The sequence below is a fragment of the Schistocerca piceifrons genome, unplaced genomic scaffold (genome assembly GCF_021461385.2).
Source record: "Schistocerca piceifrons isolate TAMUIC-IGC-003096 unplaced genomic scaffold, iqSchPice1.1 HiC_scaffold_2171, whole genome shotgun sequence".
In the NCBI taxonomy this organism is placed as follows: Eukaryota; Metazoa; Arthropoda; class Insecta; order Orthoptera; family Acrididae; genus Schistocerca; species Schistocerca piceifrons.
In genome coordinates, this window is record NW_025728088.1 from 2,383,448 (window position 1) to 2,408,167 (window position 24,720).

Sequence of the window (24,720 nt, forward strand, 5' to 3'; positions counted from 1 at the left end):
TTCTCGTCACGGTGATCGTGCGGTGCACTCTATGGCAGCGTAAGTGGTGGCCGTGCCACGTCTACGCACAATACCGGGTCAAAAGTACTCGTATTTAATGCGACAAACTCCTGGAGGTTGTAGGGGACGTCAAAACAAATATTTTCCCTAATGTCATTTTTACCTATGGGGATTATTTAAACTGGTGGAGGCTGTATTATGCTCGTCAGTTGTTAGACGCCGTATTGCGATCTTGAGATGTTAGAGGGTTTATTACGCTCTTCAGTTGTGGGCAACTGCTGTCCACCAGTGTAGTAGTGCATTGTCTCTGTTTACTAGTAGAGCGATACATCTGGAGTGAGTACACTGACACGGTTTGTGCGTACTACGTAGCGCACCACAACGGACGAGCTGCACAGCGGGTTTAGCAACAGCAATATCCTAATCGCCGTATCCCGCATCATACGACCTTTGCTGCTGTGTACCAACGTCTGCGTGAGACCGGGTCATTTAGCACATTACCTGGACAGGGACGCCGTCGCACGGTAAGAACACTGCAGTTTGAGGAAGCTGTCTTGTAGCATGTGGAGCCGGGTGCTTCAGTCAGTACTCGTGCAATTGCACGTGACATTGGGACTAATCAGACGAATGTAAGAACAGTCCTTCGAGAGCAATTGTTACGTCCATTTCACTTATAGCGTGTCCACAACCTGGAACCAGTTGATTATCCACCCAGAGCACAGTTTTCGCAGTGGTACCTGGAACAGTGTGAAATGCATCCTACATTTCCATCCTCTGTGTTGTTTAGCGATGAAGCAACGTTCGGGCGCGATGGAGTCTTCAACATGCACAATTCGCATGTTTGGAGTGAGGATAACCTACATGCCACAGTTACTAGCGCTCATCAAGTGCGGTTCTTCGTTAATGTGTGGGTCGGTGTTGTTGGGGACTGTTTAATTGGGCCGTATCTGCTACCTAGGCCATTAAATGGCAGGCACTATTACAGTTTTCTCGCCAGAGCATTGCCAGAATTGCTGGAAGACGTCCCGCTCCCTACAAGACAACGCACGTGGTGCCAACATGACGGGCCGCCGGCACATTTCAGTCGTCGTGTGCGTCGATTCCTGGACCGACGGTTCCCAGAAACGTGGATTGGCAGAGGTGGTCCTGTACCGTGGCCTGCTCGATCCCCAGATATGTCCCCTCTGGACTTTTTTGTGTGGGGAGAGATGCGCAACCTTGTTTACGCACCTCCTGTTGCATCAGAAGAGGATCTGGTTGCCCGGATAGTAGCAGCAGCAGGAACAGTTAAGGATACTGCTGGGGTTTTGCCCGTGTCAGACATAACATGATCCGACGGTGTAACCTTTGTTTACGTGTGTCAATGGAGGCATTTCTGAAAATCTACTGTCATTGAAATTGGGTTGTGTTAATGTGTTGTCTCTTGGTCATAAAAAAATGGAAAAGTGTTTCTTGGTTTAATTAATTTGCCGCCAGAGAAATCTTCCTCTACTGGTTTAAATACTCCTCATAGGAAAAAATGACATTAGGGAAAAATATTTGTTTTGATGTCCCCTACAACCTCCCAGAGTTTGTCGGTACAAATACTTTTCACTCTGTATAATGTGGAACAGTGTAAATCGGCTCGAGCAAATACCCACCGGTACTGTGCCGTGTCGGCGCGTGCAGTCGGAGGTCGGCTGTACGACTGCGCAGATGTTCTGCCGGTGTCGGGCACCGAGGCAGCGTGTGACGGTAGTACCTCCTCCACTAATTCACCGGGAATGGCGAGCGAGTGAGCACAGGCGAGGTGTACAGGTGGAATACCGATGTCGTCCTTGGGATTATTCGCAGGCCGAGAAGTACGAGCCGAAGTGCGTCCGTCCGGGTGATGCCGTGACACGTCAGGGATGCTTCCGGTATACAGTGGAGCCGTTCCGGGTGGCTACGCAGACGTCAAGTGCACGACGACGAGTCCGGAACTGTGTCGGACTGCCGTCGCGTGCCGCCGAACGTGCAAACTACGTCTCATCTCACTGGCTCAAATGGCTCTGAGCACTATGGGACTTAACTACTGTGGTCATCAGTCCCCTAGAACTTAGAACTACTTAAACCTAACTAACCTAAGGACACCACACACATCCATGCCCGAGGCAGGATTCGAACCTGCGACCGTAGCAGTCCCGCGGTTCCGGACTGCGCGCCTAGAACCGCTAGACCACCGCGGCCGGCTCATCTCACTGGCACCGTTTGATTCGTGGACACGACAGGACGAAGCAAACAGTCGGCACTCGTTCAAATCCGTCAAGGTGTCAGTGGGGGGGCCACGCATTGTACTCGATCCGCGTGGTCCGTGGCTAACAGAATCGGAAATAGGCGTAACTGTCCACGAGGCGTGGAGATCTAGCTCACACTGGCTTTTGCTTCGCTGGGTGCTCCACCGTCGTCACAGGTTGGCCCGGCCATTAAATCTCCTCCCACAGGTAAACGCTGACGTGCTGCTACCCACGTGATTCTGTGGGATGCCTGCCACAAGTTTGGCATAAGCTACGTTTAATATTTTTTGTGGGATCTGAAATTTAAAAACCTCTCTCACACCGGCCCGATTGAGCTTCACAGATCAGGATAGTAAAAAACACGCGAATATTTAGGGAATTTTCATTCACAAAGCAGGCTTATCACATTCACACAGTTCAATGCTGTCCTATCCTGATTAAATTGAGCTTAACTTAAATTCCATAAGGCAGTGAAGCAATTTCGAAGTCTCGGTGCGACGAAAATTGTCAGTCGATCTTCTGAAAACATTTGTAATAATTATTAACTTTCGGTGACCACACGGGGAAGACCGGAGATGTGCTGGTAAGACCGTGTTAGCCCATTTATTGGAAGTAATAAACTGGATATCTTGAGCGTACAAAACGGCAGGTTCGTTCAGTGTAAATCAGACGTTCCCCACTGATCCCCGTGCAACACAGCATAGTAAGCAGACACTGTCAATAATAATCAGTTAAATAATACGCGAACACACTTACTTTAGTTTAGTTCATGTATTAAATTCCTTATACAGAATCTCATCAAGATGGCGACTAGCTCAACAATACATACATATACATCCTCGTTCTTTCACGGCTAATCGGCAAGATCTCCTTCATTCTTTTCATAAGAGAAAACATAGATAGCAGAGAAGGTATTCCATGGAGTAAAATGGAGTAAATGCACGCTCCAAGGAATAATAGGGCTTGAAACTACTTTGCATTGATAAAAGATAAGAAGAGATATTTCGAGATATGTACTGAGTTATATATTTTTATAATATATAATATTCTTTTCATAAGAGAAAACATAGATAGCAGAGAAGGTATTCCATGGAGTAAATGCACGCTCCAAGGAATAATAGGGCTTGAAACTACTTTGCATTGATAAAAGATAAGAAGAGATATTTCGAGATATGTACTGAGTTATATATTTTTATAATATTTCTGAAAATATCGCGTAGAGACCGCCGCAAGAGACATTACATACGGTAGTGCTCAGGTGATCATTAGTGACAACGTCGGATTTCAAACAGAGTCCACAAAGTGGGTACCCCATCTTCTCACCACAGACGACAAATTTCATCATCTTGAGGCGTACAAACGGCTACTAGTACGCTACCAAATTGAAGGGGAACATTTTGTGCACCGGATTTTGATCTGTGATGAAACGTGGGTACACTGTTACGCACGGGAATCGAAAAAAGCAGCCCAAAATGGCACAAAAAAGACCAATCTACACCCACTGACGACTCTACACCCACGGAGTGCCTAAAATTGTCTCTGTGTGGGGAAGGTTATTGCGACAGTCTTTTTTTATATTAAGGAAGTTCTTATCAGTTTTGTCCAAGAATGCTGTACTGTGAGCGCCGTATACTACTGCCATTTTTTGCATAGATCGGAAAGCGAATATCGTCAGAAAATACCAAATCTGGGGCGTGACTAGGCCGCGTGACAGTGCTCGGCCCCACACGGCAGCCCGGACTCGACAAAAAGTTCGGGAGCTGTCGTGTGCCACACTAGGACATCCTCCCTACACTCCGCACTTATTGTCCTGTGATTTTCATTTGTTTGGACCACTAAAAGAAGCAGTCGGACGACACAGATCTAACAACAATTGCACTGTCAAAGTGTTTGTGTGAACCCTGCTGTTACAGCCACATTCATTTTGTGAAAACGGGGTTGAGAAAACTACCTATCCCCTGGGAAAAATGTATTTCCCATTCAGAAGACTATACACAGATTAAATAACTTGTGTGTATGAGTTTTTCTGAAGTGAACTTTTCTGAAGTGAACTTATAAACAAAAAATTCAAATTAATATTTGAATTTCCTTTGTACGTGAGCATAAAACATGTTCAAAAACTGCGCAACAGCGACGTCAGGTACTTACATCTGTAAGTGTTTAAGACGGTGGATCTCGGCAAGTGCTCCGTCTGTGAGACTCGTCGCAAAAGTCAGGCTCAGGTGGCGCAGTGACGGGCACCCCCGAGAAATGGTGACCACCGCGTCATCCGGGAGGTCGGTGGCGTGCGGCAGGTCCAACTTCTGCAGCAGTGGTAGGCAGCCGGGCCTGCAGTTGTTCAAAACAACACCTGTTGTGAATGTAAATCTAAGCCGCACAGGTGAAATATTAGTCAGACCCTCAAAAGAGTACCGTATTTACTCGAATCTAACAAGGGGAAGGCCTCAGACACGGCCAACCGATTCGGCTCAAATTTGGCAGGTCGCTTGTGTACAACCCAAAACGAAGGAATCTAAGATATTTTGGGTCAACACCCCCTCGTTTTTGAGAAAATCACCCCTAAAGGTTATGGCGAGCAATCAACTCAAAATTGGCGGGATCGATAGATAATTGTAATTACATTTTTCATCATCAGGTATGAGGTCCGAAAACGCATACTTTTCCAGAAACGGGGGTAAGAAACTTTTACAACTGCCGCTTCTGTACCGACATGCAAAACGCTTTCCGCCGGCAGCGCCGATAGCACAAAGGTAACTGGCTCGGAATGGGAGAACCCGGGTTCGAATCTCGAAGAAACCTAGCGGATGTTATTATTTTCATTTGTATTTTTCCATATCTCAATTGATAAGGATGGGACGGTTAATAAGGTAAGTAAATCAATAACGAATGATAATAATAAGGTAAGCAAACTAATTTCCCAAGCGCCGTGAGTTAGTAAAGTATTAAACTTTTAAGCCTCGTCACATGAAAACAACTCCGAGCAAGAGTGCTGCGAATTCCTCACGAGGGATCACAGACAGCCAACCGTGCGACGCTTGTTTACAGCGAGGCACGGGACAGAATGTACGCGCGGAGAGTTTTGTTGTCCCGGTTGCCTCTTCGTCATATCATAGTTGAGAACCTGGAAGAGTGAAGGTGTGCAGCACGAGCCTTATAGAAGTCAATCGGAAAGAGTTGTTTTCCGTCATAGGCTGCCGCGAACCTCGCCGATACATGTAGTGATTTTTCCATCGTTAATGCGCCGAATGAAATACGATTTGTGAATGAATACAGTCCTTCCGTAAGTAACATATGATGAGTATTGTCTGTAGTTTGTGGTAATTAGCTCGTCTGTTTATGCTGTAGTAACTAGTTATTGTTTGTTGTGTCATATTTTTTCGAGATTCGAACCCGGGTTCTTCGAGACCCAGCCAGTTACCTTGGCCGGTGCGCTATCAGCGCTGTCGCCGAATAGCGTTTACCACGTGGGCACAGAAGCGGCAGTTATAAAAGTTTCTTTCCTCGATTTCTGGAAAAGTTTGCGTTTACGGACCCCATACCCGATGATGAAAAATGTTCTATTTACAATTATCTATCGATCCCTCCAATTTCGAGTCGATTGCTCTTCACAACTTTTAGGGGCGATTTTCTCAAAAACGCGGGGGTGTTGACCCAAAATAACTTAGATACCTTCGTTTTAGGTTGTACACAAGCGACCTGCCAAATTTGAGCCGAATCGGTTGGCCGTGTCTGAGGCCTTCCCCTTGTAAGCCGCACTTGAATCGATGCCGCACCTGAAAAATGAGACTCGAAAGCAAGAAAAAAAATTTTTCCCGAATCTAAGCCGCACCTGAAATTTGAGACTCGAAATTCAAGGGGAGAGAAAAGTTTTAGGCCGCACCTCCAAATCGAAACAAAGTTGGTTCATTTTAATACGAGACACAATTTAGGTCGAATGAATGACGATACAGCTACAGTAGTTTGGTTCGAGTCGTAAGCTTAGCAATTAAGCTTTACCAGGTAGCCATTGCTATGCGTCAGGCGCTCCGTCGGTATTTATACGGGTACCCTTCCTTTTTCACGTGCTTCGTCTGGTTTGAATTGATTGCTTATATTTCTTTGATCTCGTAAGTGCCGTTCTCTTTGTTATAGGTGTTTACGTCACTCTGAGCGGAAAATGCATTACTGTACTGTGTCACGCATTGTTTGTAGCATTATGATAGTGAGTGTTTACGGCCTGTCGCCGCTCGCGGCATGGCTTGCTTATGTGCGCGCTACCGCCGCTTACAATGGCAGCGGGGGGTGGGGGGGGGGGGGGAGGGGGCGGGGGAAGATGTTCTGAAAGAGAGTTTAGCGAAAATTTTTCTCCGTTTGAAAATCTTTGCAGACGCCTCTTTAGTACATTACATTCTGCACAGAAATTAGAGTCATCTTAGATTTAAAAATCTAGTCAATTGCCGTGCTTCATTTCTGACTGTATCACTAATAGGCATAAGAATAATACGAATTGGTCTAGCGGTTCTAGGCGCTCAGTCCGGAACCGCGCAACTGCTACAGTCGCCATGCCTCGGGCATGGATGTGTGTGATGTCCTTAGGTTAGTTAGGTTTAAGTAGTTCTAAGTTCTAGGGGACTGATGACCACAGATGTTAAGTCCCATAGTGCTCACAGCCATTTGAACCATTTAATACGAATATAAACATGACATGATATGTACATTCTTCCGCGTTTGCTGTTGTCTCACTCTAGTTTCGTAGTTTATTACGCAGACAGGATTTAAATGAGATAGCAGCAAACACGAAAGAATACATGGCAAAATGTTTATATTCATATTATTATATTGTGGTGAAGAGAATACCGCATGTGATTCACAATTCATAAAATTTCCTATTAGCAACCATCTCTTCTCACAGGTAGGTAAAAATTCAGAATGTAGAGTTGGCCATATTGACAAAAACCCCAAACAGTCTTGCCAGTCGGATTTTCATAGTACATTGAAATGCTGCTACATTCGAAGATGAACAATACAGTATTTCTATTTGTATTTACTTCGTTGGATAATGTATGAAAATGCAGTGGTCGAAACTCGGGGTGGAGGAAAAAGCTCATCTTCCATTTTTTTTTAATTTATTTACTGACGCAGAGGTTTTGGCACCAGTATTTATCTTTGTGCCTGCAAAGCAAGCCTGTGTAGCACTACATATATTCGACGGCAGAAGTTAGTTGTGGCGGCACCTATGAACATTTTTCAGAACTTCCACTTACTTTGCACTCGATTCTAAGCCGCAGGCGGATTTTTGGATTACAAAAACCGGAAAAAAAGTGTGGCTTAGATTCGAGTAAACACGGTACACAGGGATGGCTAGAGGACAAATGTAAGGAGGTAGAGGCTTATCTCACCAGGGGTAAGATAGATACTGCCTACAGGAAAATTAAAGAGACCTTTGGAGAAAAGAGAACCACTTGTATGAATATCAAGAGCTGAGATGGAAACCCAGTTCTAAGCAAAGAAGGGAAAGCAGAAAGGTGGAAGGAGTATATAGAGGGTCTATACAAGGGCGATGTTCTTGAGGACAATATTATAGAAATGGAAGAGAGTGTAGAAGAAGATGAAATAGGAGATATGATACTGCATGAAGAGTTTGACAGAGCACTGAAAGACCTGTGTCGAAACAAGGCCCCGGGAGTGGACAACATTCCATTAAAATTACTGACAGCCTTGGGAGAGCCAGTCCTGACAAAACTCTACCATCTGGTGAGCAAGATATATGAGACAGGCGAAATACCCTCAGACTTCAAGAAGAATATAATAATTCCAATCCCAAAGAAAGCAGGTGTTGACATATGTGAAAATTACCGAACAATCAGTTTAATAGGTCACGGCTGCAAAATACTAACGCGAATTCTTTACAGACGAATGGAAAAACTAGTAGAAGCCGACCTCGGGGAGGATCACTTTGGATTCCGTAGAAATATTGGAACACGTGAGGCAATACTGACCCTACAACTTATCTTAGAAGCTAGATTAAGGAACGTCAAACCTACGTTTCTAGCATTTGTAGACTTAGAGAAAGCTTTGGACGATGTTGACTGGAATACTCTCTTTCAAATTCTGAAGGTGGCAGGGGTAAAATACAGGGAGCGAATGGCTATTTACAATTTGTACAGAAACCAGATGGCAATTATAGGAGTTGAGGGACACGAAAGGGAAGCAGTGGTTGGGAAGGGAGTGAGACAGGACTGTAGCCTCTCCCCAATGTTATTCAATCTGTATATTGAGCAAACAGTGAAGGAAATAAAAGAAAAATTCGGAGTAGGTATTACAATCCATGGAGAAGAAATAAAAACTTTGAGGTTCGCCGATGACATTGTAATTCTGTCAGAGACAGCAAAGGACTTGGAAGAGCAGTTGAACGGAATGGATAGTGTCTTGAAAGGAGGATATAAGATGAACATCAACAAAAGCAAAACGAGGATAGTGGAATGTAGTCGAATTAAGTCGGGTGATGCTGAGGGACTTAGATTAGGAAATGAGACACTTAAAGTAGTAAAGCAGTTTTGCTATTTGGGAAGCAAAATAACTGATGATGGTCGCAGTAGAGAAGATATAAAATGTAAACTGGCAATGGCAAGGAAAGTGTGTCTGAAGCAGAGAAATTTGTTAACATCGAGTATAGATTTGAGTGTCAGGAAGTCGTTTCTGAAAGTATTTGTATGGAGTGTAGCCATGTATGGAAGTGAAACATGGACGATAAATAGTTTGGCCAAGAAGAGAATAGAAGCTTTCGAAATGTGGTGCTACAGAAGAATGGTGAAGATTAGGTGGGTAGATCACATAACTAATGAGGAGGTATTGAATAGGATTGGGGAGAAGAGAAATTTGTGCCACAACTCGACTAGAAGAAGGGATCGGTTGGTAGGACATGTTCTGAGGCATCAAGGGATCACCAATTTAGTATTGGAGGGCAGCGTGGAGGGTAAAAATCGTAGAGTTGCCTTTCTCAAATTTTCCCTGACAAGAACTGCTGCATTTTCGAGATGAACATTGTAAAGAGAACTGCACGTAACGAACGTACGGTGTTTGGTGCCTCACAGAAGGCTGTCATTCAGAGCTGCACGTAAAGCTCAAAGTTGCAGCTCGAGTTACGCACTGTAATTGAGTCGACAACTTCACGAGCGGTCTGCATCCGAGTATTATTCTCGATGACTTTTACCTCGATTGTCTTCTCACACAGTTGCCTTTCTCAAATTTTCGCTGACAAGAACTGCTGCATTTTCGAGATGAACATTGTAAAGAGAACTGCACGTAACGAACGTACGGTGTTTGGTGCCTCACAGAAGGCTGTCATTCAGAGCTGCACGTAAAGCTCAAAGTTGCAGCTCGAGTTACGCACTGTAATTGAGTCGACAACTTCACGAGCGGTCTGCATCCGAGTATTATTCTCGATGACTTTTACCTCGATTGTCTTCTCACACAGTTGCCTTTCTCAAATTTTCGCTGACAAGAACTGCTGCATTTTCGAGATGAACATTGTAAAGAGAACTGCACGTAACGAACGTATGGTGTTTGGTGCCTCACAGAAGGCTGTCATTCAGAGCTGCACGTAAAGCTCAAAGTTGCAGCTCGAGTTACGCACTGTAATTGAGTCGACAACTTCACGAGCGGTCTGCATCCGAGTATTATTCTCGATGACTTTTACCTCGATTCTCTTCTCACACAGTTGCCTTTCTCAAATTTTCTCGGTGCACAGGACCTGCTACACAATGCCAAATATTGCAGTCTGACTTCTTCTCCGTCTACAAAATACCAAGGGCGGGAAGAGAGCTTTGTAGTATTTACACTACTAAATGATGTAACAACTCTTTGAAGAACCATTATGTTTTCGGTTGTTCTTTCTAACAATTACAACACAGTGTGAGGGTAGTGGTGTGTAGTATCTGTAAGTGGTTGTTCTTTGGTGGGCGACAATGCCCAGTGGCGCAGAGAGTCGCTAAGTAGAGGCAGTTGTTGAGTGGCTGTGGACGGTGTAGGCTGCGTGAGCCGAAGGCGGTTGCGTAGCGAAGGATTTATCCTGTGTTTAATAGTAGTGGCACAGTTTGATTAATAGTGTGTTTATGTTTGTGCAGTGTGATAAGGGAAAAAAATTAAATTTTACCAGTTCTTAATGCGTCTCCATCAGTTAGTACCACACCACTGCATGTAACAATGAACGAAATCTCGATATACACGGTCAACTAAAACAAGAGGAATGTAACATAATAATCATTAGTTAAGCCATATAATCTCCAAGGAGACGGGAGCTTATAATTGCATCTCTTGTTAATCAGAAAAACATATCCAAAAGGAATCTCAGAACAGATCAGAAGAGAATGACACCTTTCTTCAGCTCCTTTCAACCGTCCGTCTGGACGTCGTCATTCTGGGTGGCCCGTCTCATTCTCTGCCTTCTGAGACACAGCCGAGCCACGACGCAAAGCACGAGTGACGCCTACACTACAGGTGGCGACACCTGACCGCTATCGCACCCTGGTGACGTTCTGTGCTAGCTTGGCTCGCTCCGACTCTGCACACTCGTGAAACCGGCACGAACACAGTGGAAAATTCTCTGCAGCCCAACCACTTAAGCAATAGTTTTACACTGAAACCTTCCATCTGACCGTGAGCAAGAGGTGGAGCAACCACGAGCTGCACACATTCGACGAGCCAAATGACATGGACTGGACAGTACCCAGTTGGAGTTGTACGGCTTGGTCCAGTGGGTCGTGATACTGCTCATTTTTGTACGACACGAGGTATCGAGTGTACTGGTGACCCAATGAGGTGTTTAATCTGCAGTATGTACCGTGACTTGAGCACTTTTGTTGAGGTTACTGTGAACATTAATAGTGTTTATTTCCACATTCTCAGTAACCAAACGTTTTCCTTCTGTGTATGTTCCTGATCAGTATGCTGAGGACACTCCTGTTATTTGAGATGACAACAGCCATGTTCACAGGGCTGTAAGCATACATACCCAGTTTCATGAACATTCAATACCCCTGCCCCACCTTGACTTCTCCTCTATAACAGCCAGTATAAATCCCATTGGAGAATATGTGGGACTCATACAATGTAGGCTTTCACAGCCGGTGTTGTCTTCAGTTGAAACTTCCTGGCTGAGAGGCCGTGGTCGATGTATAAAATTTCCACCTGACGTTTCGTCTCCATCTGCGGGAGACATCTTCTGAGGTCGACCGGCTACTGCCACTGAGGCACCATGTACTCTCGCATTTATAGAGCGCATAGAGGGCACCACCATTCGTCACGTGATGCCGACGGTATGCCTATCTTTGGGAGGCGTCATCATTCTCGATTAAGAGTAATTGATTGTCATTCTGCTGGCGCAACGTCGACATCCATATTTTGTCCAACTTTAAAACTTCCTCTTTTCTATTAAAGTTGTTATGGTGTTTGTGAATTTCTATTGCTTCGCTACACTGCGAGCATGATAATGGGATGTTCGTGCTAGAACGCTTGTCTCATTAAATTTAATTTCGTGATTCCCATCTCGAAAAACATGCTCAGCTACGGCCGATTTTTCGATGTGTCCTAAGCGACAGTTACTTCTATGTTAGGCTAAGCGGGTGTTTACACTTCTTTTCGTTGTTCCAATATATACTTGTCCACAACTGCATGGAATTTTGTATACCCCAGGTGTTGATAGGGGATGTCGGGCGTCTTTTGCAGTTCTTAAATATTCCTTAATCTTCTTGGTGGGTCTGAAGATTGTTTAGAACCCATACTTGGCCAGAACTTTCTCGATACGGTCCGTGACCCACCATGAAGTTTAAGGAATATTTAAGAACTGCAAAAGACGCCCGACATCCCCTAGCAACACCTGGGGTATACAAAATTCCATGCAGTTGTGGACAAGTATATATTTCAACAACGAAAAGAAGTGTAAACACCCGCTTAGCCGAACATAGAAGTAACTGTCGCTTAGGACACATCGAAAAATCGGCCGTAGCTAAGCATGTTTTTCGAGATGGGAATCACGAAATTAAATTTAATGAGACAAGCGTTCTAGCACGAACATCCCATTATCATGCTCGCAGTGTAGCGAAGCAATAGAAATTCACAAACACCATAACAACTTTAATAGAAAAGAGGAAGTTTTAAAGTTGGACAAAATATGGATGTCGACGTTGCGCCAGCAGAATGACAATCAATTACTCTTAATCGAGAATGATGACGCCTCCCAAAGATAGGCATACCGTCGGCATCACGTGACGAATGGTGGTGCCGTCTATGCGCTCTATAAATGCGAGAGTACATGGTGCCTCAGTGGCAGTAGCCGGTCGACCTCAGAAGATGTCTCCCGCACATGGAGACGAAACGTCAGGTGGAAATTTTATACATCGACCACGGCCTCTCAGCCAGGAAGTTTCAACTGAAAAATATGTAGGACTATCTCAAATAGTGGTGGGAAGTAGCAATCGATATCCCCACATTTTTTGTAGCTCTTTGTTTTTTTTTCTTTTCTTTCTTTTTTTTTAATCTCATTTTGTTCGTTGCATTTGCTCGGGGCGGACGTCGTAAGACGTCCATTGATGTTCGTTGTTGGTCGATTAACTCAGTTTTTTATTACAGAGGGCAGCTAACCCTCTGGCCGAACACGCTGAGCTACCGTGCCGGCGTAGCTCTAGATGATCTGAGCATTGACGAGTGGCTCTGGCTGGGTTTGGCATACCTGAAACAGCGTCTGGACTCTCAGCCACTGTGAAGGTGTTAATGTGATGTCTTTATGGGGTGAGTAACTTTGTGTACGGTGCACTTAGAATGGCACTCTCTGCTGGCACACGCAAATGTTCACTTAGGTCGTATCAAAGCCAATCACAAACTTGTGAAACTTGAATTTCTGCTGATGTATAAGATATTCAAACAACTTGAGGGAGCACAGTCAGGAGATGTTTTAGGCAACCAATGACACGTAGCCAGGTGAACAGCCCTTCATTTTCGCAGCTCAAATGCAATAGGGCAGCATTGTGTGAGGAAGTTTAAAACCTCAATATGCAGGTCACATTCAGACAAACACTGTGATGATAGATGTCAAAAGTTATCAATAGCAAATACTAAATGGTGACGTCTCTAGAAATGGAAGTTTTTACTTAAATTCCATTTAAAATCCAGCTCTCTCCCTCTCTCTCTCTCTCTCTCTCCTGAAACAACAGAGAGACAGAGTTAATGTTGCTTCCTCTCCTGCTGATAATTAATATTCACAATCAATAACTTCTGGTATTCATCATCTTTGGTTTTGCAGTGGAGCTAGTATTTACTCTCTCTCTTTCTCTCTCTCTCTCTCTCTCTCTCTCTCTCTCTCTCTTCTCTCTCTCTGTGTGTGTGTGTGTGTGTGTGTGTGTGTGTGTGTGTGTGTGTGTCCTTTTTGACCAGCATACCGAGGTTTTAAACTTCCTTGCACAGCACACTCTCATCTCTCATTGCATATGTGGCTCTCAAACGGTGGGGTGTGTGCCTATCGAAATATTGGCGGTTGTCAAACACGTCACCAGCTGTGTTCTAATAAGACATTTGAACAAGTACACTCTCGAATAGTACCAAATACGAGAGTCGAGGAAAAAAATATTTGGTTTTTGGTTCTCCAGCACTTTTCATTGAAGATAATTGAAGAAAACTTATTTTACAACATATTTTGGTAGCTGAGCTACTTTTCTATGTAGCTGCCACTCAAATTTAAATACCTGTCACAGACTCATTTGCCATCAAGTTGTTGAGCCAGTCACTACTGACCTCTTTCAGTTTGTTGTCATTACCATTGTGCTCTCAGCGCAAAAAGTTCTTCATTTTGTGAAAAATATCATAATCATTTCATGACCAGATCTGGGCTATGACGTCGCTGTTCAAAAGCTTTCCACGTAAACTGCCATGGCGACGCAGCAGAATGCGGCTGAACATTATCGTGAAGAACCACAGTGCTGCCGGAAAACAACCCATGCATCAGTTTTGATTTGCCTGGCACAGTCTCCGAAGGGTCTGACGGCAGGCTGCAGCATTTTTGGTCTCTCCTTTAACCCTACAGCCAACGAGCAGGATGCCCATTCAATCCCTAAACACTGTGGCTGTAGCCTTTCTGGTGATCAGAATTTGTTGATTTTTTTTTTGTTTTGATGTAAATCACGAATGGTGCCATTTGAATGACACGCACTTTGTTTCTGTACTTTTACATGGAACCCACGTCTTGCAACCAGTGACAATGCGGTTACAAAAATCCCCACCATACTTGTTGTGCTGTGTGAGAAATGTTGCTGCCAAATGTCAAGAATACCACCTGGTACACACTTTCTATAGCCGAAATCACCAGAATCAGTTTGATAAAATCCATGTGGTACACACTTTCTATAGCCCAAATCACCAGAATCAATTTGAAAAAACTGATCATGAAATTTCAGGAAAGTACAAGTTCAGTCCATCAAAAGTGGAACGTTTATGGCATCGAATTTTTTTCCTGGGTTTGTCAGTAGCAACTGCCAGTCTGGCTGATCGTTCTTCATCATAAATTTTCCTCTGTCTGCCACTAAATGTGATGCACAATTTTTGAACTAAAACTTCATTCAACACACTTCCATAATGTTTTGTTATGCGTTTCTAAATTTCAATACAGCAGACTTTTTGGCATTCAGAAACCACATTATGGTAAGAACCTCACACTTCATGATCATTACAAGGTGCTGTGACTATTGCCTACTTGCTGACACCACTTTCCATGGGTCAACTGCTTCCTGCGCTGGAATCTTCCTCTTTTGACTTCATCCTACATTTTTATTCTACTCCTTCCCACTTTCTTCTGTGCTCTCACTGAACCTTCAAGAGACAGGCGAAATACCCTCAGACTTCAAGAAGAATATAATAATTCCAATCCCATAGAAAGCAGGTGTTGACAGATGTGAAAATTACTGAACTATATGCTTAATGAGCCCCGGCTGCAAAATACTAACACGAACTCTTTACAGACGAATGGAAAAACTGGTAGAAGCCAACCTTGGGGAAGATCAGTTTGGATTCCATAGAAATGTTGGAACACGTGAGGCAATACTGACCCTGTGACTTATCTTAGAAAACAGATTAACAAAAGGCAAACCTACATTTCTAGCATTTGTAGACTAAGAGAGAGCTTTTGACAACGTTGACTGGAATACTCTCTTTCAAGTTCTAAAGGTGGCAGGGGTAAAATATAGGGAGCGAAAGGCTATTTACAATTTGTATAGAAACCAAATGGCAGTTATAAGAGTTGAGGGGCATGAAAGGGGAGCAGTGGTTGGGAAGGGAGTGAGACAGGATTGTAGCCTCTCCCCAATGTTATTCAATCTGTATATTGAGCAAGCAGTGAAGGAAACAAAAGAAAAATTCGGAGTAGGTATTAAAATCCATGGAGAAGAAATAAAAACTTTGAGGTTCGCCAATAACACTGTAATTCTGCCAGAGACAGCAAAGGACCTGGAAGAGCAGTTGAACGGAATGGACAGTGTCTTGAAAGCAGGATATAAGATGAACAAAAACAAAAGCAAAACGAGGATAATGGAATGTAGTCGAATTAAATCGGGTGATGCTGTGGGAATGAGATTAGGAAATGAGACACTTAAAGTAGCAAATGAGTTACTGATGATGGCTGAAGTAGAGAGGATATAAAATGTAGACTGACAATGGCAAGGAAAGTGTTTCTGAAGAAGAGGAATTTGTTAACATCGAGTATAGATTTAAGCGTCAGGAAGTAGTTTCTGCAAGTATTTGTACGGAGTGTAGCCTTGTATGGAAGTGAAATGTGGACGATAAATAGTTTCGACAAGAAGAGAATAGAAGCTTTCGAAATGTGGTGCTACAGAAGTATGCTGAAGATTAGATGGGTAGATCGCATAACTAATGAGGAGGTGTTGAATAGAATTGGAGATAAGAGGAGTCTGTGGCACAACTTGACTAGAAGAAGGGATCGGTTGGTAGGGCATATTCTGAGACATCAAGGGATCACCAATTTAGTACTGGAGGGCAGCGTGGAGGGTAAAAATTGTAGAGGGAGACCAAGAGATGAATATACTAAGCAGATTCAGAAGGATGTAGGTTGCAGTAAGTACTGGGAGATGAAGAAGGTTGCACAGGATAGAGTAGCATGGAGAGCTGCATAAAACCAGTCTCTGGACTGAAGAGCACAACAACAACAGTAAAGTGGAAAAGTGAAGGGACACATACAGCACAAAAGCGTACAGGCTGACCTCGTCTGTTGACTGACAAAGACTGCTGACAGTTGAAGAGGGTCGTAATGTGTAATAGGCAGATATCTATCCAAACCATCACACAGGAATTCCCAACTGCATTATGATCCACTGCAAGTACTATGACAGTTAGGCAGGAGGTGAGAAAACTTGGAATTCATGGTGATAAGCCGCACATCACACTGGTAAATGGCAAACAACGCCTTGCTCGGTGTAAGGAGCATAAACATACAATGGACGATTGAACAGTGGAAAAACATTGTGTGGAGTGACAAATCACGGTATGCAATGTGGCGATCCGATGGCAGGGTGTGGGTATGGCGAATGCCCAGTGAACGTCATCTACCAGCGTGTGTAGTGGCAACAGTAAAATTTATAGCTCGTGGTGTTATAGTGTGGACGTGTTTTTCATGGAATGGACTTGCACCCCTTGTTGTTTTGAGTGGCACTATCACAGTACAGGCCTACATTGACGTTTTAAGCACCTTCTTGCTTCCCACTGTTGAAGAGCAATTCAAGGATGGCGATTGTATCTTTCGACATGATCGAGCACCTGTTCATAATGCACCGCCTATGGCGGAGTGGTTACATGACAATAACATCCCTGTAATGGACTGGCCTGCACAGAGTCCTGACCTGAATCCTATAGAACACCTATGGGATGTTTTGGAGCACTGACTTCATGCCAGGCCTTACTACTGCCATCGATACCTCTTCTCAGTGCAGTGCTCTGTGGTGAAGAATGGGCTGTCATTCCCCAAGAAACCTTCCAGCACCTGATTGGACGTTTGCCTGCAAGAGTGGATGGTGTCATCAAGACTAAGGGTGGGCCAACAACAAAGTGAATGCCAGAATTACTGATGGAGGGTTCCACAAACTTGTAAGTCATTTTTAGTCAGGTGTCCAGATACATTTGATCACATAGTCTATCTTACAACCTGCCTCATAACTGCTTGACAGAAAGTCACCTCAATTTTCTGCTCGGTCTATGTGACTAAATAATCTTAATCGGGGGCCAGTAAGCTCTATCTCACACAGCAATCCACACCTTTTATTTCTTCGCTTATGCTGTTATTGTCAATTATCGACACTTCTGAGCACTAGACTTTCTCTCATCTCTCACAGTTGGTCCCGTTCAACTCGATGTATTTCTCTTTAACAGCAGCATTTCTCCTGGAAGCAAAGAAGTACTGAGTTTTGATGTCGTCTACTAAAATGCTCAACTCTTCTGCTTTCTTTTCTAGTCTGCCAAATACTTGTTCCAGTTCTTTCAATTTTCTGGACAACATGCAATCATCATAGGGATATGCTTGGTTTTGGTTCACATGGTTAAACAGAGTACCACATGGGTTATTGATCTTTCCCCTTCTCATCACTTTCTCCAACACTATGTTGAAAGGTAGTGCAGATAGTAGATCCCCCTGTCATAACTCTTGGTTAACTTCAAATTTTTAGAAGAATTTCTTTCTATTTGCACTTGGCATTTCATGCTGGTGAGGACCAATTGTACCAATCTCATTAGTTTATAATGAAATTTCATACCCATTACAATCTGATATAGCTTCTTCCTTTTAAAGCTATTGTAAGCCTTTTTGAAACCTACAATGAGCTGATGTACATCCACATTATGTTCATAGTGCTTCTCCATTATTTGCCTTATAGTAAATATACAGTCAGTCACTGATCTGCCCTGTCAGAAATCACACTGATGGTCTCCAAGTATCTCTTCTGCAAATGGAATGAGTCTCACAGGAATGACTTTGGCTAAGACTTTGTACACAACATCAAATAAGGCGATACCACAGTAATTTTCACAATCTGCTTTCTCCTTCTTCTTATAAATCGGGCAAATAATGGCCAAGTTCCACTGGTCTGACATCACTTCTTTTTCTCATATTTCAAAGATCAGCTGGTGGACAGGGTGTGTCAGATGTTCACCACCACCTTCAGTCATCTCTGCTGAAATGTTATTGTTCTCCGAGACCCCATTATTCTTCAGGCTTTTAACTGGCAACCTAATTTTCTCTACTATTGTTGTGGGTGCAAATATTTCATCCTAGCTACCACTGTGCATGGCCGACTGTGCCCTGTTTCATTTTCTTCCAGTATTACTACAGTGAAATCTCTCTATGATATTTTTTTTCAAGGGACCACGAATTCTCAACACTGCATCGAGGTAAACACTGTAAAGGTGAAGACTTCTAATTGATGATTATAAAAGTTGAGTCAAATTTTACTGAGGTTATACTACACAAGAAGACAGTAAATAGTAAAAATTAAAAAAGAATTAGCTACAAATAATTACTTTAATAATGAACTTGTAAAATACAACTTCAGTCACACTTTCGCAAAAATCTATGAACTGACACAAATTGAACATCCTGTACCCAGGGTTCTTTGAAGTAATCAAGCAAACATGTTTGCTTCCTATTTCCTCTGGGCTGTATTAGAACCATTTCTTGCTCCAAATGAGAAAGTTGTGCTATTGTTGTACCCGAGGGGTCATCATAAATCTTCTGAATGTTTTGAATGTTTCAAATCCTTCAGCCACCTTTGTATAAATGGATCTTCAGGCCCCAGATTCCTTCTTCCCATCCAGGGTGAACCCAAAAACGTTTGTTTTTTTCATCACAGTCATTGACATCATCATCCTGCCCTCATCCTAATGGTTACAGGCACTGCCAGGGAAATATTCGAAAAACGGCTACGTCTACCGTGTGTAAATTTATGGCCTGTGTGGTTGTGTGTGCTACTGCTGGAAGAAGAGTAAATGCTCAAAAGCTAGGATGAATGTTGTTGCTTTTAAGTGTTTCTATGTTCCACATACCAATCTGTTAGACCGTAGGTAATTGCCTTTCCCTTATTTTACGTATTGCTCCATCCTGGAATTTCCATTATTGTTATAAATTTAGATAAAGTGTCCTTGAGCAAACAACCATTATAATACAAAACAGTTGGGTCATAATTCAGAACAGTAATAAAATAATTTTGTGCTAGCTACATAACAGAACAACAATTACTTTAAAAAATAGGAACCTCAAGGTCACACCTGTCAGAAATTTTTAATTCAAATGAATTATGTTACGAAAAATCACTAATTCTCCTTCCATTTTCACATTTTATTCCATCTAGTGTAAACACGCAGATTCGTGCCAGGGATACCCTGTGTGTACTGTGTAATTGGTTGACGTGAACCAATCTGCAGTTCCAAACATGTATGCCTGCAGTGCACCTCAGGTGTATAGTGTAATTGAGGTGGAGTGTTAAACACACCGTACAGCTGTTCACCGTTTGCTCACACGAAAAACAAAAAAACAGTGCCGACGAGACAAACGACAAGCACAATGTGTGTCACATCTCACATCACGCAGGCACTGACGCTGACGTGTGACTCACGCCCAGTGTGACCTTTCAGAGCTTGTGCAAATACACAGGACGGGAAATGAAGCACCTCCACCAAAGGCTTAAATGCTATGAGGAGAGAAATAATTGGTTAGGGTTCCAAAAATATGAATGTTACATGGAGGAAAGTGTTGTACAGAGTAAACATACCAAAGAGGAAACTTTAGCAGTGGGCAAATGGGCTTTTCGTCGGGACTGGAAAAGAAAGACAGAACACGGGGGAAACATTATCTGAGGGAAAGTTATAAAGAGGTTTCCGTATATCTCTGATCAGCAGTTTACTAAAATATTCAGCCCACCATTCTAGAATCTGTTCTTCTCCTCCTATAAAATTTCCTTCTTTAGCACTGCAGAATACAGTACACGAATAAAAGCCTTTATTTAGTTCACGAACCCTTTCATAGAATTTTCTTACTTCTTGGCCGTTACATTTTTATTCTAGCTCCATAATTCGTGTCTTCTCTGATTTTCATTTCTTTCTTCTGTTGATTCTGTTTACTTCCTCCCTTTCCTTTGTGAAATCTTCCGTATTAGATTTTGTTGCCCTGTTTATCATTTTCTTTCTTGCCTCATTTCCCTCTGTCATTTTCTTTTTACAGTCTTCTTCAAACCATCCTGACACTTAACAGAGTTGGTACGAGGGTGAATCAAATACAAATGGGATTTTTGTTCCTGAGCACCAACAGTTGGTAGGACCGGACCTGTGCTGCTAGTATTGTCGGGTGGTTCCGTGAGGAGCAGGGAGAGCCGGCTATCGCATACCTCCAACAGCTCCGTCCGTAATGCGCAAGATATCTGAGTGACAGGTCTACCTCTCCACTGCGCGATGCATAATTATTACAAAAATTCTTGCTCGTGAAAGAGTTAGAGTGATAGAAATCTTCCAGAGACTGATTGCACAGTTCGGTGATCAAATACTGTCAAGGATGCGTGTGTTTGCTGGCATAAAGATTTCGAGGAAGAACGGGAACGTGTGGAAAATCAGCAATACGATCATCATCCTCGGACAAGTATTACAAACTGAGACATTTGTGCAGTTCGATACATTCTCGAAGGCGACCGATAGGTGAGAGTATCAGAAATAAGTTACGGGAGCTTTCAAGCGATCGTCACAAATTACCTACAGCTCCGGAAAGTTTGTTCCACAGGGGTACCTCGCCTTTTGATCAAAAATCAGAAGCTGACACATTCGGAGGTCTGTCAAAGTCTTACAGCAAGGTTTGAGAAATAAAGTGATGCACTTTTGAGTCGGATCGTCAGCTGTGACCTGTGTGTCGGTCCACCACTGCACTCACACATCCAGACGGGCCAGTAAGGAGTGTTGGAGGAAGGGGGAGGAAGCCCCAGGGAAAGACAGGGCTCAGCTGTCAGCTGGCGTGGTTCTTTCCACCATTTTTCATTTTTACCGGTAAGCCATTTTGCTCACTGCATTTTTACACGAGCAATGCACAATCGTTGCTGCATACTACTGTGAGCTGCTGAAGAATGTGAGGGCTGCGTATCGCCTCAAAAGACGAGGTCGACCGATTTGACAGGTCGTCGTCCTCTGTGACAGTGCTGGACCCGATACTGCAGCTCTGGTGATCTCCAAATTACAGAAAATGCACTGGACTTAACTTAGTCGTCCTCCTTACAGGCCGCACCTATCACAATGTGATTTCAATTTATTTGGACAGCTTGAAAAAAGCTCTAGGAGAGCACCAATTTGAAGATGACGGGGGTGTGGAGGAATCCGTGCGCAGTTGGCTTCTGACGTGACCAGCTGCATTCTATAATGCTGCAATAAAGAAACCTTCCTTCTCCCTGGGAAAAATGTACTTCTAAAGCAGGGAATTATGTGGAAAAATAAATTGTAACTGCCTTTTTTTCAATAAATGAATTTTTAAAAAATAAAATCTGATTTATATCGACTCAGCCTCGTACCTATAAATAGTGAGGAATGACTTACTGGAAGGCGAGAGAGATGAGGCGAGGCCGGTGCGGGCAGAGCTGGTTGCAGTGCAGTTCACGCAGGTTGTGCAGCTCTCCGAGATCTGCAAACGTCGCGGCCTCCTCCTTGGGTGCCACGTCAAAGAGGCGCAGCTGCAGTTTCTCGAGAGAGCTGGTGGCCTCTTTCAGCACGGGAACCACACATCTGTCAGCAAGTGACACACTTTAAGCTTTTAAAAATTTTTATTATACGGGATGTACAGAAATACCAAAATTTCCAATACCGGCTGTATTAGAGTGGAAAACATATTTTAGGTATTTATTAAGTGGACAACCTTACACTGTGTGTGCCCTAATTTTACGTCTGTGCAGATGAACTGTAAATAATGTCAGCTCCAGACATCAGCAAGGCACGACGGTGAATAAAACACTCCACCTGCCGTGGCAGAGAGCTTTTTCTTTGGGACGTCGCAGCTCAGTGGTGGCTTGAAGGACGAGGAGTGAAAAGAAGTGTGCAAGAAAGTCAACAGAGAAATCAAATGATGAAAGTTGTTAGAACTGTCACTCAGTCATTGGCTAATATCAAAGCAAGACTTATGTATGTTGAGACTTCCTGAGATCTGTTCACCTAGAGTGTCACTGAAGTTGTACACAGAGAAGTAGTGAACATATAATACAGAAGATTTAACGATACACTGTTTACATCTTTGCGTAAATAGTTGATGTACATCTGCACTCTCTTACAGACTGAGTAATTTTTCCTCCTATCTATGTAATTATGTAGTTATGTAGTTCTCAATTCGTTCAAGCAATCAGTCATTCATAATAGGAAACACAATCATATCTCAGTCACTCAAATGATTCAGAAATTTTACTTGTTAGAATGAAATCAGGCGATGATTCTTCTTCTCTGCAGGCTCGTGCTTTGTGGCAGTCTGATAATCTGTACAAATAAAATGCCTCGTAATTTTGGGAGCGTTGTATAATCAGTCGGGAAACCTCAGATTATGCGGATATTTGGCTTTGATGAAGTTTAACCTTCTGAAGAAGTAATGGAGCTCTTGGATTATTAAATGCAGGTTCGTATCCAGTCTTTCGGAAGGTCCCTTCTGATTAACAACTACGCAATATATTGATGGATATCATTAATTCTCAAATGTCAAATACACACCTTTTGTATAAAAGAGCTATATATATATATATATATATATATATATATATATATATATATAAAAAAACAAAGATGAGGTGACTTGCCGAACAAAAGCGCTGGCAGGTCGATAGACACACAAACAAACACAAACATACACACAAAATTCAAGCTTTCGCAACAAACTGTTGCCTCATCAGGAAAGAGTGAAGGAGAAGGAAAGACGAAAGGATGTGGGTTTTAAGGGAGAGGGTAAGGAGTCATTCCAATCCCGGGAGCGGAAAGACTTACCGTAGGGGGAAGAAAGGACAGGTATACACTCGCACACACGCACATATCCATCCACACATACAGACACAAGCAGACATATTTGGTCTTTAAATATGTCTGCTTGTGTCTGTATGTGTGGATGGATATGTGCGTGTGTGCGAGTGTATACCTGTCCTTTTTTCCCCCTAAGGTAAGTCTTTCCGCTCCCGGGATTGGAATGACTCCTTACCCTCTCCCTTAAAACCCACATCCTTTCGTCTTTCCTTCTCCTTCACTCTTTCCTGATGAGGCAACAGTTTGTTGCGAAAGCTTGAATTTTGTGTGTATGTTTGTGTTTGTTTGTGTGTCTATCGACCTGCCAGCGCTTTTGTTCGGTAAGTCACCTCATCTTTGTTTTTATATATAATTTTTCCCACGTGGGATGTTTCCTTCCATGAAGACAATCTCGGAAGCTTTTTCTGACAACCACCAGAGAGAGTACTACAAAGAATAATTATGTGCTCATGGCATAGCTATTGTATGAAACTACTTTGCGCATGGATTCTGCAAGTATGAAGATAGAAAGTTAGTAAACATCATTCAAGGGTACAATTGTATCAGAATAATTCATCGAATATAAAGAGGTTTTACAACCTCGACCTTCTGCAGGAGGAGTCGAAGTCACACGGCCAGAAGTAGTGGCACTGTGCAGCATTTCCACAGCGTCGAGAGAGCTACGAGAAGGCAAGCGTCGGGCTCAAATGAGACAAAGGTGATCGCGTGAAGCATCAGAATGACAGACAGAACTATAAACAAGGACTCGGTTACTACCGACAACCGGAGACCATTTTATTTCACTTCAGAACATGAAACTAATATGACGCTTGAGAATTATAGAGTTTTGGGCAGGGAGAAACAAAATTAAAAGACATTCCTAAAATAAACACATTCTTGAGCAAAGCATTATGGAATGATCAATGTACAGTTGAAATGTTAGTGTGGTTGGGCACTGGTGAAGTCAATGAATGTGAATGAAAGAAAATGATCACAGTACACAAGGATCTGTAGTGTAGCTATAAGCCTAGGCTACTTTGGAATGTCACAGTTTGGTTGCAAGATGGTGAAGCCAACAAATGTGAATCAAAGAAAACTCACTGTGATGACAAACACATATGTAGCATAGCCTGAAGTCTATGTTAATGTGGAATGTTTAATTAATTGTCAGTTGGGGAAGCCATCAAATGTGAATGGAAGAAAACTGGCTGCCGCGGCAGACTGATCTGTAGTGTAGCCCAAAGTCTAAGTCACATCTGAATGTGGGAGTTTAAATAATCATCTCAAAAACGTAGTGTGGTTTTTGTTTTGTTTTGGAATGCTCCATTTTCCAAGGTTGCGATTTCGCAGGAGCCTAAAAGAACAGCTTAAATATTACACAGCATTAAATTTCATATGTCAGCATTCTGCACACCTATATTTCATTATACCACCCTGTATT

General features: G+C 43.0%; 1 protein-coding gene across 1 annotated transcript in view; it reads right to left on the minus strand.

The window, feature by feature from the left end:
• The window catches only part of LOC124742185 (F-box/LRR-repeat protein fbxl-1-like), a 91,286-nt gene that overhangs the window by 14,857 nt on the left and 51,709 nt on the right, over window positions 1-24,720 (minus strand). Inside the window, exons 4-5 of the mRNA XM_047248766.1 lie at window positions 21,846-22,031; window positions 4,404-4,583 (exon numbers count right to left, since the gene is read on the minus strand). Coding sequence (XP_047104722.1) covers window positions 4,404-4,583; window positions 21,846-22,031 — 366 coding nt within the window. The remainder of the gene's footprint in view (window positions 1-4,403; window positions 4,584-21,845; window positions 22,032-24,720) is intronic.